The following is a 16,092-nucleotide window of genomic DNA, read 5'->3' on the forward strand; positions in this document are numbered from 1 at the left end:
TTGACCTCGCAGCTTTTGAGTGCTTAATTCTATCGATTTTGACAACGGGAGCCCCTCTCCAGAGGGAAGAGGGTGGCAGGGGAACGCTGCAGCCACAGGGAAGCACGCAGCAGCACACACTGTGGGAGGGCAGTGCATGGGGAGGGCAGAGAGGGATTGATTTATTTTGCAGACGGCAGCTGGGGAGCATCCATTCTGCTTGCAGAGACTGCGAGTGCTCCTGCTCCTCTTGCAGCCCCAGTCCTGGGATTTCCAATCTGGATGCTTCCTCTCCATGCAAGGCTTGGAAGGAGAGTGTCCATCCCATGCAGATCTATGGGGCTCCGCTGGCACGGGCAGGGCTGCACCACCCGTGGCAGCTACTGCCCTGAGCCATGGGGTGACCTGGGGGCATCTGCAATGCATCCATCCCAAAATACAGACCCGGGGTTCCCTGCAGGCTGTGGCTGCAGGACGCTCCATGCGCGGGGCTCGGTGCAGATGTCTATGTAGGGCAGCTGGGAGCCGGCAGGAGCGCGGCTGCAGCCAGAGCCAGGGTTCAGAGCACGCAGCTTTAGCCGATTAACTGGGGGTCAGTGGGCCGGATCTGCACCGGCGGAGACTCGGCAGGCTCTTGGGGCCACCCCGAGCTCCAGTGCTGGCCAAACCCCAGCATCCCAACTAGGGACGAGGAGCCTGCAGGCATCTGGGACCATGGATGTTTGTGGGACACAGCTGGAGTAGTCACTGAGGTGAGGGGTATGGGGTGCTGAGGTGGGTGCATGGAGTGGCAGCACCCCATGGGGGGCATGGAGAGGGCAGAAGCTCAGGGGGAAAGCTGCATCTCACCAGAGGGCTGCCCTGTCCCTCCCTTCTGCTTTTGGGAGCAGGAAAGGCAATGGTGTGGGACAGGCTCGTTGACCTTGTGGGTTGCATCCTGCTGCCAGCTCAGTGCCGCCCATGGGTGCTGCAGTGGCTGAGGGTCAGGGAAATCAGGGTGGCACAGCACCCCAATCCCACAGCATCCCCACATCCCCAAGCACCCCCAGCCCCATGGGTCTGTGTGCTCCCCAGCTCTGTTTCCCACGCTGTGGGGTGATATTTCTCTACAGCTATTTTCTATGTGACAAATCTGTTCTTGTGTTGGGGTGTTGGGTCCAAACCTTCCCCAGCTTTGTGCCCCACAGCCAAGGGGAGCCCCTTGCTGTGCCAGGGTCAGACCCTATGTGCAATGGGCATCATATGCACAGGGTCTGTGTGGGGCTGTCTGGTTCCACTGCGAGCAGATGGTGGGGAGATAACACCTCCCCAGCATGCCGATAAATATGGCCTCTGATTAAAAGATTAATTTTACAGTTTGCCATAGGGATTGGATAAATGTGGTGTGGCAGTGGGACATCACCCTGAATGGTGGTGGCTCCGGTGCTCTGCACTGAGCACCCCTAGATGATCCTGTGGGCTTTGCCACATGGATCTGGTCCTCCTGAGCTTTGCCAGAGGGTTTGGTGATGGATCCTTAGCACACAGGGATGCTCACGGTTCGAGGATGAGGCCAAGCTCTTGCCAAGCTGCTTTTTGAGGTGTGGAGCTGCATATCTGCTGTGCTCTGCACTGGGTGAGACATCCTGTACAACTGCGATCCTTCCCCAAAGCCTTCATTTCCCCATCTCTCTGCACCCTTCTTGTTTCTCTCTCTCTCTGAGGACACACTGGGGGCCACCTGGGCTGGTTTCCTGCCACCATTCTGGTGACCCCCCCCCCATTAATTCCCTGCTCTGCAGCACTGCGGGGGCGGTGGTGATGCTCCCTCCCGCTGCCCACTCAACCACCAGCATCCTTCCCTGCTAATAAGTTTATAACCCATCCAATCCTATGACCGAAGGGATTTAGAGAGGCAGGGAGGCTCATAATCCCGTTAACCCTTCGTGGGACCAATCCCACTGCTGAGGAGTGGCTGCAGAGCTCCGTGCAGCTCCCATTCACAGCCGGAGCTGCTGGTGTTTCTCCAGCAGTGACTTTGGCACTGTGCTGTTCCCTCTTCTGTTCAGGCTTGTCTGTAACACCCCTGATTTGAGTTCACCTGAAACAGCTCCAGGGGCAGTGTTTATGAACACGCTGTGGGTGATGCTGTGGACACTTTGCCATTGCTTCTCAGCTTTACAGCAGCCGATTATCTCTTTTTTGTTTGATTTATTATCTACGTTTCATTGCTGATCTTCTAAGCAATGTTTTCTCATCAGACACAAACGCCTTTTCAGCCTACGCTGATGTTTTGTCATGAAACAAATGTGGGATCTTCATTAAGCACGAGTCCAACATCAGCTCTGGGGATCTCCCAAGCATCCCTTGCTCCCAGGGTGGGGATGTGGGGGCACAGAAGGGACTGCAGAGCCGTGTCCCATTGAGGCCACCCCTCCCACCTCAGACCTTATTACAGCTGCCTTCTGCAGCCTCAGAGTCGCTGCTGTTGAAGGACAGCTTTCTGCCTCTCCTTTAATTCCCACCCACACAAACCCTCCCAGACCCCATTCCTCCGCTAAGCCTTGATGTGAGGCTCCTGGTGGGAGCAGAGATACTGCCAACTCCTTGACCTGTTCCCATGTCTGGCACCTCTGTCCCTCTCCTTGCCTGGCAGTAGGAGGAGGTGGCCATGTTTGTGGGTGCCACCACCCTATCCCACTCCCTCCTGCACCTCCTATTACCTCTCACCTCCTCCAGAAGCTCATCCAACAAGCAGGGCAGGAAGGAGGAAGCAGGAAGAAACATGGAAGAGGCCAAAGTGCACTGTGATGCTTTCCCAGAAGGTCCTCTCCAAAATACAGAGAAGTGGAGAAACCCACAGCAGGGGATTACACCCATTACACAGAATGGAAATTCTCACCAGTGCTGTTGCATTGCCATTCCATCTCATAGAATCATCCCATCATGCCCACTGACCATGTCTCTTGATGCCACATCCCCATGAGGCACTGAGTACCTTCAGGGGCAGTGACTCCCCCACTGCCTGTGCAGAAGGACCAAGAAATTTTTCTTAATACTCAACCTGAATCTCCTCTGGTGCTGCACTGATTTATTAAGAGAAATCTCCAGCTTGTGAGTCAAAAGGTTAATTCTGTGAATTAATCCATGAGAAGTCCCAGAGGACTTCCTAAAACTGTACAAAACAATGTAGATTGAATATGGTTGGAAGCTCTCTCTTGCTGTGACTGTCATATAACCTTGGGAGGGTAACAGATCAGGCACCAGATCAGCTGCCAAAAAGTCCTACCCAAGGCAAACACTGTGCTGGGGTTGCTCCTGGTCCCGAAGAGGCTGTGCTCTGCATGGGAGCCACAAAACTCCTTGGCTGTCCTTGACCAGTTCACTCAGGGTCAGAACTTGGTGCTGGGACCACCAAGGGGTGGATGGGAAGGTGGATCCCAAGCAGCAAGGTGGGAGGATATTCTTTGTGGAGCCTGCCTTTGGGTGCTCTGTATCCTGGTGCACCTCTGGGGGATGGCTGGAGAGGGCATTGCTAACAGGGCTCTCAGCATGGGACTGCACAGACCATCATGCTCCAGCTGCTTTGCTCCTGGTGCCACTGACTAAACCCTTCATGCAATGTAATGGAAACGTGAAGCCATGGCCTGAAGCAGTGATTGAGCACCAGGTGGGAAGGCAGGGCCAGCCCAGGGGAGCTCAGGTATAAGCAATACAGCTGAATGACCAGAAGGTGTGAAGCCAGGCTCCACCCCTTCCCAGACCTCATTTAAGGACTGGCAGTGGAGGTGAGGGTGTTTGATCTGGGGACCCCTGCCTACAAGGTCTTGTAAGCCTTCTGATGGTAAGCAGCTTCTTTCCCTTATTTCTAAGCCTACTGCTGTGGTATCTGAGTGGATTCTTACTTGCTGCAGCCTGGTACCTTGCTGTTCTGCTGTCTTGATATGCTTTTCATTGTGTGACCCTGTGTAAGTTAGGTGCTGAGTGACTTGCATTGATGTATCACTAGGTGCATCTACATTTGGTGTCTAGTTGGCATTCTTTCTCTAAGAGATCAGAAAGTGGTTAAATGAGTTGTGTATGAGAGCTTTGCCTACTCAAAGGCTTTCCATGGGATTTTAGTATCTCACCTGCAGTCCCCTGGATAAAAGGCACTTGAGAACATCCCATGCTGAAAACACAAGGAGATATTTTGTGTTTTCCACTGTTCTACAAGTAGCTCTGCATTGCCCATTAAGGTGGCACATGGACAATGGGAACTCTCCCATTTGCTGCTCATCCATGGGAGTGGCATCCAGCAGACATGCAAATATTGGACAGAGGGTTTACAGTGGAAGGAAGACCCCATTAATAGAGCTTGACTATCCTAGGGTGCAGTACATGCGCTGTGCCACCGATCCTGGTGCCTGTTGTCCCTGCAGGATGTGTTTCCACGTCCCACCATCTAGAGGTGTGTGTGGCTGGGGGTGCACAGCAGGATGGAGGCAGGGCAGGCTGTTGGAGGGCAGAATGCCCTTCTGACCTCCTGATGGGCAGTGGGACAGCTGAACTCACTTCACATTAAGAAGGAAATGCTGTGGGCTGGAAAAGATACTAAAAGAAAAACAAACAAAAAACCTCTCCAAAACTAAACCCTTGAGTGCTACAATCTGTTACTGCTTCCAAAGCTTTGCTACAGACTTAAAGTCTTTAGGGATGCTGAGGATGCTTGTCCTGCACTGATCACTTCCCTTCATCTTTGTAGGGTATGTGCCTAAGAATGAATAATAGGGTGCTCCCAAATAATTATTCTACTCTTTTAATGGGGGGGCTGAGGGGGTGTTCTGGAGCATCTCTGTTTGCCTGCTCAGAAAGGCGCTCACAATGGGCAGCGTTGGCTCTGTTTGGCTTGCATAAGCTTTAATCTAAAGTTGGAGATGTTTTTAGCTGATCTGTGTTAATGTTGGGTGGAATTAACATGCATACGGGGGCACCATGTGATCCCTGCCCTCCCCATTTTGCCTCGCTTTAACCGATTCCTGCCAAATCAGAGAGGCTGGGCTGGGTTGCCGCCACCAGCAAGATGCCCGCAGTCTCCGTGCTCTACAAAGGAGCCATCATCATCAGCAGGTGACACAGCGGAGAGGTCGGGGAGGGGGTGTGGGGGGGTTCTGGGGATCCTCTGTAGTGGGTCTTGGGCTCCTTGAGTTGGGGTCAGCATCTGATGGCATCAGCAGGCATCTGCTATACTGACACCTCTACCATTGCGTTGCGTTTCAGGTTGGCTTGAGCTGTTTCTTTTTGTTCACGATGGTGTTTTCTCAAATATTTAATCAAAATTACTCTGGCAAACAGGAATGGTTGTCCTCGGTTGGGGTTGGGTTGGCCTCCCGGTCACCCTCTAAATACCATCTTCTGGCAGTGTGCAATGGGGCCAGATGTTTGTCTGGGCTACTGAATGCATGGAACGTTTCAAGAACATCAAGGGGGAGGTGGTTTGTAATAAGGATATTTTTGAAAGGTGTTTTGGGGGTTGATCTGAAGTCCTGGAGGCTCCTTCCCCTCTTGCTGGGTTCTGAGCTATGTGTTGTGTCCCCTTGTCCTCCATTAGCTGCATCTGGTAAGAATTTGGGACCTAATCTTGATTCAGAAGTTTGTTTTTGTAATCTTGATTCAGAAGTTTGTTTTTGTCTTGCAAATGAAATTCTAGGAAAAGGAGCATTTTGGAAGAGCAGCCCCACAGCTGATAATCCCATGCCTGGCTGTGGGCTGCTCACACAAAGTCCACTATTCCCATGGTGCAGCCTTGCAGAGCTGCAGCAGTGTTCTAAAGCCTGGCTTCGTTAAACCAAATTTATAAGTAATATAAAAGAGAGAAGGAAGCGTAGAGAGGGTAGAATGTGACTTGGCATGGGGAACGTGAAGATTTCAGTTGTTCTCTTCCTTGTTTTGGCTTGTGTTGAGAAACTCCCACCTTCAACCTGGCAGAGCAGATCCCTGCAGGAGGGGTGGAGGTGTGGGAAAACAGCCCCTGCCTCCTTGTGTTCTGCTGTGTGTGTGTTACAAAACCCCAGCAGTCGGTTTCGCCTGGTTTTCCTCATTATGGACTGTGTCTATTTGTGAAACTGGTATGTTCTCGGAGCACTGGTCTGGCCCTGATCTCATTTCCCAGAGCTGGACAGCTGTCCGGCCCTGTTAATCTGGGGTAATGAATCGCAGACAGGTCCATCAGCTTTGCTGGGTGGGGAGGATGATGTCCAGCACTGCACATATTCTCTCATTTAGCTGCATAAACCCCTGGGGGTGGCAGGGGGGCTGCATTTTGCCAGCATAGGCTTAATATATCAGTGTGACTCTCGGCTGGTGCCCCTTGGTCATCCCATGGGAATCCCTTGCTGTGGTGGCAGGGTTGCTGTGGGTTTATTGGACGCATGAGTGGCAATTTATAGCAGCCCATGAAAGAATTATGCTTCTCATCTCTCTCCCAGGACTCTCATGGGACCATATGGGATGGATCGAACTGTGCATTGCTTTGAATTCTACGACTGTGCCAATGGACTGGGTGAGTATTCAGACCTCAAGACCTGAATCTGGGGAAGCCCCAGCATCCCTCATGTCACAACATTAGTGTTATGATCTGTTCCTTGTCTGAAAGGTTGGATGGGACCCTGGGCAGCCTGATCTAGTGGATAGCAAATGTACCCATGCAGAGAGGTTGAAGCTCAATGCTTTCAAGGTCCTGTGTAATCTAAGCCATCTATAACCCTATGAAATCTGGTATTGGTTCTTGTGTCTGTATGTGCTGAGCATTTGACAGCACCTTTCACAGCTGAGGCACTGAAATAAGGTCAACATTCTGATTAATTCTCTATTGTTGAGCAGCTGCAGTGCTGATGTGTGGGAACCCTGGGGTAGGGTCTGAATAGGATTGAGGTGGGAAGGTTTATCACACCTTTCTGCAGGTCTTGCTGATTTCTCTACATTAAAACAAACATAAAAAATTCCAAGCACTTTCTATGCCCATGCCAGTGTCCCGGCCCCAGGAAATCCTGGAGATGGGTCTATCTGAGAGCAGGCTGGATCCCATTGGAAACTCCAGCCCAGAGGTATGAGTGTGAACACAATGAATCAGCCATCATTGTAGGCACCAAACATCAAAGCAGAGGGAAAAGGGAAAGGAGATGGTCATACCCATCCAAACGTGAGAAACCGCCTTAGGCTCATGGAAGGCAGCTGCAAAGGATCCAGTACAGCACCTCCTTCCACCCCTGTGCTCCCAGCAGCAATCAGCCTGCAGAGCTTATGGGGTTCCTAGGTAACCAGCTGGGCACCCAACCCAAGAGTCAAACTCCTCAGGCTTCCCGAGACCACCTGTTAATTAGAGGTTGTTCCCAGCTCCTGGCCGATGAGGCTTTCCTGGCTCTTCTCTCTTGGCCTTCCACTCATAAGGCCCATGGGAACTCAGAAATTTCTTTGCTTGCTGGCTATTTTAATATCAGGAGGTGTATTTGGTTGATGAGTTTGGTAGATTTGGTTGAGTTGATGGGATTTAAAGGAGGAGATCCAGGAAAAGCAGCCTTGTGCTGTGCTGCTGGTATGTGGAACTGTGTGGGTTTTCCAGTGCCGTCACCACTTTTCTCCATGCTTCTTCCCTGTGGATCCAGGTGTTTTTGCAGCCTGGTTTCTGACAGGCAGCACCAGCCTGCTTGGTGCTGGACAAATGGGTCAGCATTTGGCCTGAATCTATGGGAACCCACTTGTGAACCTGGGCATGAGTTCAAAGGGGTTACCTGCATTACCAGAACCAAGGTTTGGTATTAAAGAATCGTCATCAAAGGGAAGTGATGCTTAAGGAGCATTTCTTAGAAATGCTGAGATCCCATTAACTTGACCTTCATCTTCTTAGGACAGGGAAGGGAGCAATTCACCTGCAATCTGTCCCTTCCTCCAGACAGAAGGAGTTGGCTGGGGCTGCAAGATCAACAGAGGGATTACGGGAAATGTAATTGAACATTGCTAGCTTAAGCACAAAGCAGGCAGGCACAGCCTGTGCTGACAGCCAGGGCTGCAGCACGGTCCTGCTGGGGCTGGTGTCCCCCTAGAAAGTGAATTTCACTGGTGAGGTGGCAGAAGAAGGTTTGGGTTCCCATGCTTGGAGCAGACCCCATGCTGCTGGGATGTCCAGGGATGAAGGCTGTTGGGCCAAACAACCGGATTAGCCAGAGCACCCCTGACCCGTGGTGCAGAGCTGCCTGGCGAGCCAGGAGCAGGTGAGATTATAGGGCTGAGAAGTTGAGAACTGCAACACTGGCATTAGTGGGAGCAGGATTAGATGCAGCTGGGAAGCTCGAGAGTCTCAAAAATATATAGGATTGCTAGGTATCTGGAGAAAGCTTTATTTTGGCTTGTGTTAACTGCATTCCCACCTGGAATTTCCCCATGTCTTTTTTTTCTACAGAAGAGAAATGAGTGGGGTCACCAAAATTGGCTCCTGGACCTCTGCCAGAATAGGAAGATTAAAGACAGAGATCTAAAATAGGCTAGATTATCTGGCCCTGAGTATGACTTAATAAGCATTATACCAGGACTTTGATGCTGTGATAATTAAAGAGCCGTTATTTACCTAAACTTGGTTTCAGATAGAAACTCAATTGAAATAGGTGTTTATAAAACATGAGGGTTCTCAGGGATGTTAGCCAAGCTGTAGAAATCCCAAACAAAGCCCTGAGGGGCAGCGGGTGGTGGGGGCTGAACATCACACCTGCTCTGGGCTGGGACCCCCATATGGGGCAGGTTGTGTTTATCACCACCAGCTTCAAGATATCCCATTGCTCAGCACCAAACTCAGGCCTGGGTATTGACTCCTTGGTGCAACACTCTCTTGGTTAAGGAGAGGAAAAAAGGGGCTTGGGGGTGTTTTTTTTTCCTCCTTTGTCGAAGTTTGAGAGTGGCTCGGAGTAATGCTGTGAGTAATCACTGATTTTAATAACAAGATCGGATTTTCCCCTGACATTGTTGGGGATAAAGGAGGATTTGTAGATAGTTTGGCTATATTAAGCCATTATTACAATTGAGTTGCAGACACAAAAGAGAAATGAGTCATTATTCAGTTGATACGTGGGAGGCGGTAGTGAATGGGCATCATGGTGATGCTGGAGGCATCTGGTCCCACCCCCCTGCAATGAACAGGGACACCTACAGCTCCATCAGTGCTCAGACCCCATCCAGCCTGAGCTTGGATGTGTGCAGGGATGGGGCTCCATCTCTGTGCCAGTGCCTCACCTCCTGTATCATTGCCTGGGAGAAGCAGCAATGATTGCATGTGTATGTGGCTGAAATGTAAAATTAAGATAATCTGTGTTTTATTGCAGTTTTAACAGGGATAGCTGGAAATTGCTGGGCCCCTAGGGCTTAGGATACAGTGGGCACAGAGCAGTGGGTAGACACTGTGCTGCTGTCCCCACAGGTCCTGAGCTGGGGCCAACACTAGGGCATGTCCCTGCTGCTGAGCCACTGTCCTCAGTCTGCCCTCCTGGCCACAGCAGCAAAATGCCCGACCGGCGGGTCCTGGGGCAGATTTGTTAATTAAAGCCAGGCTTTTTAATCCTTCTGTCTGCAGCCTGTATCTTCCAAGTGGGATTTAATGACAGTGGGTAAATAAGACTCTTGTGCCTCTTCCAGCTTATGTGTGCCAGCGGGGACATGGCCATGCAGTGCCAGCCTGTGGTGAAGGCACCCGTGGGGCATGGAGAGCTGCACAGCCCCAAAAGCCACCCCTGTGCTTTACCACAACAGCACCCAATGAGTCTCATCAGGGGCATATACAAGGACAGAATCACTGCCCTTTCCCAGCACTGACCACTTTAACTTCAAACACTGAGTTTTCAGTAGTTGGGAGGCAGTTGCTCCTTGCTTGAGAGCCCCTCAAAGTGGAGGAGTTGCTCCCAGGTGCTCTTGGCCTCTGTTCTGTGTTATTATCCTGCTGCTGGTGTAGGTCTTATCACAGATATGGTTTGCAACAAGTCATAGATCCAAGAGGCAGCTGGTTCATGCCTTTGTGCCACGGTGCTTCTCCTCCTCCAGGAATTAAGGTGATCGGTGGCATCAAGGAGCTCACTGGAGAAGAATATGGAGTTTATGTCAAGAGGATCCTGCCAGGGGGTGTTGCTTATGCTGATGGTGAGTGAAATATGGAAGAGGGTGGTTGGAAAAGCCAGAGGATGGTATATTCTATATGCTGCTTTGTTGGGCATTTTGGGTCTTTCCTCCTGGATTCCCCAGTAGCAGAGTTGGGTTTAGTGATGATAATCACTGCAATGAAGGAGAGCAGCCTTTGGGCTCTGCAGCTTTTATAGGATTGCTTTGTGTCTTTAAGCCAAGCTCTATCCCCACCACATGAAGCTGACTCCACTTCTCTGCACGCAGTGATCGCTTGCGATTGCGTGCGGCAATGGGATGACTTTTTCAGCTCAGTGGGTATTAGGCAAAGGGTCTACGGAGTTCAACTTTTAGAACTTAATCCAAGAAGATTTATTTTTTTTCCCCCCAATGTAACAACATCATTTTTCCATCCAAAGCAGAAAAATCAGGAACAGGTGGAGGTGCCACTTGTGGGCTTTTTCCTTGACCTTAGATTGAATTGAGCAAAAGTTTTATGTCATTTTTGCCTACAGCATGGGAGGCCTCTGATGTTGGCAGAGTTTTACAGGGACGTGGTAGAAACTTCATTTAGGGATACCTTGAAAAACGAGTTGGATGAGCATCTTGGAGAGACCCATGCATATTTCATTCTGTCTCTGAGCAAAGGCAGGAACAGCCCAACCTCTCTAAGTCCCTTCCAGCTGTATTTTCTGCAGGTTTTTATCCATTAGTTTTCTCTTCTAGGGCGCCTGCAGCCAGGAGACCAGATCCTGGAGGTCAATGGAGATTCTCTAATTGGGGTTACCAGCGAGAGGTATTGTATCCAGACAGAAATCTTGCATTCCTCTTGGTTTTGTGTGATTCTGTGAAGTGGTTTAGGCTGCAGGTTGTGTGAAGGACACCAGGGCATTGCTTTGTCTGTGCTCTGTTGCAAACAAAGGGATTCTGCACCCTACATTCTTCCCAAGGGCCAACTTGGGAATCATCAAATGAGAAGTTTGTGTGTGAATATAGACTGGTTTAATGTGAGCTTTGACATATGGCTGGGTGAGCACAGTGCAGCCCCACTCTGACATGGCACATTGTGGTTCTTGTTCCACAGGGCTGTGGATATCCTGAGGACAGCATCAGCCACCAGCCACATGCGCCTTCTGATAGCCCGCGATGATGATGCCAGGTGAGGGGTGGCATCTTGCATTGGGAGGGTTGACAGTGGCATTTGTTGGCACCTGGGGGGCATTTGCAGGACGGGGCTTCAAGACCATGGTAAAGATAGAGATGGCCAGGAGTCTTTGGCTGAGGGCAGGATGGGCATGGGAAGGCTCCTCCAGCTCTGCTGTGTGGTGTTGAGTTGCCTACAGCTTATGGCACCCCATACAGAGCTCTGGGTGAAGATGTGCAAGGACAGTAGGAACTTCTCTTTCCTTTTCAGTTGGTTGCATTGAGTCTTCCTTCACACTGCCTTTCCCAGTGGATTCCTCCCTCCCAAGGGAGGATGAGTTGTTTCTCTCTAGAACCTCTCCCTTTGAGGTTTTGCTTCCTTTAGAGGTAAACTGAGGCACTGAAAGGAGAAAGAAAGAGTTCAGTTTGGTCTTGGCTGGATGATAATGATGGTGGCACAAGGGCAGGATTGTGGAAAGCCAGGTCTGGGATGAGATGCTCACATCTGAGGGGGGATCTGGTGCAGCGTGCTGAAGCATCATCTTTTGGCACATGTGGGACATTGAGGTGCACCAGGAACCACAGACGTGAGCTGAGGGAAGGCCAGGTGCTGTCATGGGCTTTGTGCTGCAGGTTGCCATGTTGCTTTCTCAATGCACCCATGTCCCATTAGTGTAAGAGACTGTGTTTTCATTTCTTATCCATTTACAGCCATGGAGCATCACCCCCTTAGCTCAGCAGTGAGAGTGCTGTAATGACAGGGCTGAGATGCATTATATTCTGGAGGAAGGAGTATTTGGTATTAATGACAGACTACTTCTTTTATTGTGCTTTATAAGTGGAAATTGCATCCTAAATAATGACACAAAGCCTGAGTCCCTCAGTAGGTGCCGCAGATGCTCTGGCTGAGGCCATCAGGTTGCTATAAACAGGGACACTCAGTTCTTCATTGACTTCTGTCTGCTCTGAGCTGCTCAGGCCCCTCGACCTCACCTCTTAATATTGTAAACTACAGCAGATGGTTCTTTAAAGCATCCCCACTCGTGGCTCTGGCTGCAGCTCCTGTGATGCAGTGCAGAGCCTGGCTGGGGGCAGGCAGACCTCCAGCACTGTGCTCAGCCTCCGTCTGCTCATCCGTTAAATCTACATAAGGTTACCCAGAGGGACAGGGGGAAAAGTAAGCAGTTTATTTATGGTGGGTTGGCTTTGTTTTTGGTAAAGATTTGCAGAGATTTCGCTTACATAATAATCTCAGAGATGAAGCATCTCCAGGATGAAGGGCTGTAGAACAAGGAAGGAGGATTTTCCTCCTTCCTACCTACTCTTTTTTTTCCTTACATCTGCCTTCATTTTTACAATGCCATGTCAGCTTTCCGGGCCATGGGCTGAGCACCACCCTGCAGCTTTTCTTTGCACAGCGGGGGAGGAAAGGCGATGGCTCTGGGTTTGGAAGAAGATTTGCCCTGCCTGCCAATTTTCCCCATGACTCAGCTGAGTAGCATTTTGCTGTGGTTGCCCTTGGGTGAATTTGACTTATAAACGCTATTATTTGTCCCTGAAGTTAATTATAAGCCCCAATTACCTGTGCTGGTAATGGATCTCAGTCCTGGCATGTATAAGATGCGTGCTTTCGGCCTGGAAAATCAGGCATCCTGCAGAGAGCTGCAGTAATGCTAGGGCTTGGAGCAGAGCATTCAGATTTAGAGCTGGGCGCTCTGGAGGACAGTTGGTTCTCATTTCATCTGTGCTCCTTTTTGGCTAATGAGGATAATTTTATTGCATACATGTAATCATTGTTTATTCATCCTCAGCCCCAAAGTTACAATAGCTCCTTGTTTCCGTGGGCTGTGCTGATACCATGCCGGTCTTTCAGGTTTATCAGTGTGAGAAAGCCTTCCTGTGCTGCACCTCCTAGCACAGCATAGCTGGTGTTTGGTCACACATCTGAGCACGATGCATGCGGGTCATCTTGTCAAAAAACGGGCTGATGTGTTAATCATGTCTTTCCATACGCAGTGATTGCAACACACATAGAGCATATGTGTGGTGATCCCCTTAGCCTGCAAGCTCCAGCTGTGGGTGGGAGCTTGCTCCTGTGGCTGCTCTCATAGAATAGTTTGAGTTGAAGGGACCTTTAGAAGTCATCTGGTCTCACTGCATGTGATCAACAGGGACGGTCATAGCTCCATCAGGTGCTTGGAGCACATCCAGCCTGAAAATCTTCACTCCAGCGAGCCTGACATCCCAGGCTCTTTAGGTGCTCTTAAGAGAGAAGCACATTCTTTCATCCCAAAGCCACGATGCATGTGTGCCCACTGCTGCTTTCCAGGCACCTGTGTGGATCCATGGATACAGATCATTGCCCACCTCAGAGCTCAAAATGCCACAGCTGCTGTTTGATGGGTGTGAGAAAACAGCCTTGCTGGCTGCTTGCATCATGGTTGCAGCTCTTTGGGTTCAGGGTTCCACTGCCCTGCAGGCTTTATTTATTGAGACGCTATTAATGAGAGCAGTGTCCCAGGCTCCTCTCTCCCCAGTCTTGGTGCAGGGCTCAGGCTTCCAGACGCGGTGCTCTCACGTCACCTTTGATGTTGGACTCACCCTTTGTTCTCCCAAGAACAAAAGAGCAGGACAAAAAGGTATTATGAGATAAAACAGCAATATTCTGCGGGAAGATTGACCCCCTGCTGCTTAATCTACTGCAAAGTCAGCCGCAGCTGGCTGCTGCTGCATTGCCATCATCAACTCCACGCTGCAGGGCTGAGCTCTGTGCAGGGCAGCCTGCCCAGCCTAACCTTGTAGGCCTGCAGGGATGGGGCACCCTGTGCCAGTGCCTGTCTGCCCTTATTGTAAAGAACTTCTTTCTTAGATTGAATCTAAATCTCCCCTCCTTTAGTTTGAAACCATCTTTTCTTCCAGCAGACCCTGCTGAAGAATCTAATTTCTTACAGCCCTTTTAGACACTGAAGGGCTGCTCTTGGGTCTCCCTGGAGTTCTCTCTTCTTCAAATACAATACTGAGTAAAGGGCAGTGCATTGCTTGCTGCTGGGATAGCCTTCAAGTTAATCACATCTTTAGGCCTTCATGGAATTGCTGCTTGCAGTATTGACCAACAAAGCCAGGAGGGCAGCGTGTGATGCAGGTTGTCACCTGTCCCTCCAGCAAGCAGCTGGGCTGGACATCTCACTTTGTAGATGAACAAAACTCAAATAACATGAAAGAATGCCCCAGCCTTGCCTGCCCTTGCTCATAACAAAGGGTTTGACAGCACGGGCTGTTGATTGGGCTTGCATTGTTCAGCAGAGCTAAAGAACACAGGAGCTGCTGGACCAGTTGCATTTGCATTGACTAAGGAATTTGTAGCCATTGTTTTAAGTTCATAACCTGTCCCATGCTTTGCTGAATTATTATCTGGGGAAAATGTAACAATGGATGACCACAGAAACACCCAGCCCAAAACAAAAAGCCAGCTGCTGATGGCTTGGTAATCACTGGAAATAGCATGTTAGCTTCTAGCAGGTTAGCCCTGCCATTACAGTAGGTCACAGAGGGATGATTCCATCCATCTCCGCGTGAGTTACCAGGAAATGGGGATCCGAATGCTCTATGAAAATACAGGGCTTTTATTGGAAAAGTGAGGAATTTCTGCTAAGGTAAAATCCATTCATGGCTTATCCCAAGGAAAGCATAGGATGGGGAGTCAACATTCTGCTGCTATAGGATCTATCCAAGATGTCTTTCAACTTAGTTCATGTTTCAGTGTTTAATAATAGAAACTACCAGCTGGAGTAGCTTCATGAAAGTGATGTTTCCTGGCAGGTCTGTACCCCAAGAGCTGAAAAGCTGCCCTGACCAAATGGCCAACACGTTTGGGTTCTGGTTAACCACGTAACTGCTCATCTTCCTCCTCTCTGAAACATGGGAAGAAGATGTGGGTTTGCCATCAGCATGGTACCCATTGCCTTCCCAAGCCCCAGTGAGTGCCTATAGGATCTATCTTAGCTGTCCTTCAACTTATTCAGTGCTCAGTGCTTTATTTCAATGGATCTCCCACTTGAAATAGCTTTATGGGAGTCAAGGTTCTTGAACAAACCAGTTGCCTTCTTTTAAGGTCATAGGTTTGGTTGACAGAGACAACAGTGCCAATGCAAAATATCTGGATTCACTGAGACGTTCCACTAAGCGTTCTGTGATACTTGGATTTAAAATTAGCATTAAAAGGAATGATTAAGGCATACATCTGATGGCAATACAAGATAAGGCAGGCATTGTGCTTTGAAGTCAGGTAGAGAGCTGGTTGTTAATGGGAAGGCTTAAATTACTGAGAACACTTCCAGCAGGATCCTGAGGAGCTGATGATTCACTCATCGTTTTATATTGTTGACTCTAACCTGGCCAATAACACACAGCATCTACCATGGCAGAGCGTGCCAATGACACAACGTCTGTCGGTGTGCAAGAGCAGGCTGCTCGGTGAGGAAACTGCTGCTGCAGGTTGTGTCCTGGGCAGGACTGGCTGTTAGTTGTGAGAACTGGCTGCTCATTGCTTGGCTTTTCATGTGGCTGCGCCGTCAGCCGGCTGCCTTCCCATGGGGATTCCCTCCTGCCTTCAAAGCGGACACCTAACGCTGTCTTTGCCACAGAAGCACCAATTTCAGGGTCTCTCCTCTGGCTGTAATGACACCTGGAAGGAATGAGTCAGCCCTGGGACTTCTCTCATTGAGTGAAGGTTGACTTGGCTGGGAAGCATTGGGTTATGAAGGGAGGGGATGGCACAGGAGCAGAGCAATGGCAGCTGCCTTGCCCAAAGAACAGACGCAGCATGGATGGGTGCATGAGGCTGGTGCTTGACCC

At 50.0% G+C, this 16,092-nt stretch overlaps 1 protein-coding gene across 3 annotated transcripts in view; it reads left to right on the top strand.

Annotated features, from left to right (window-relative positions):
* The window catches only part of LOC107320997 (syntaxin-binding protein 4-like), a 32,420-nt gene that overhangs the window by 307 nt on the left and 16,021 nt on the right, over positions 1-16,092 (top strand). For 2 of the 3 annotated variants that reach the window (XR_014934109.1, XM_015877454.3), the window contains exons 2-5: positions 6,426-6,499; positions 10,021-10,116; positions 10,822-10,891; positions 11,180-11,254. Coding sequence is in view for 2 of the 3 variants with exons in the window: in XM_015877454.3 (XP_015732940.2) it covers positions 6,426-6,499; positions 10,021-10,116; positions 10,822-10,891; positions 11,180-11,254 (315 nt within the window). In the remaining variant the exon portion in view is untranslated. Of the gene's footprint in view, positions 1-598; positions 732-6,425; positions 6,500-10,020; positions 10,117-10,821; positions 10,892-11,179; positions 11,255-16,092 lie in introns of those variants that run through there. The other variant, XM_085514825.1, reaches the window with a different exon arrangement.

The sequence above is a fragment of the Coturnix japonica genome, chromosome 13 (assembly GCF_054131305.1).
Source record: "Coturnix japonica strain WE chromosome 13, WE-NBRP24, whole genome shotgun sequence".
NCBI lineage: Eukaryota > Metazoa > Chordata > Aves > Galliformes > Phasianidae > Coturnix > Coturnix japonica.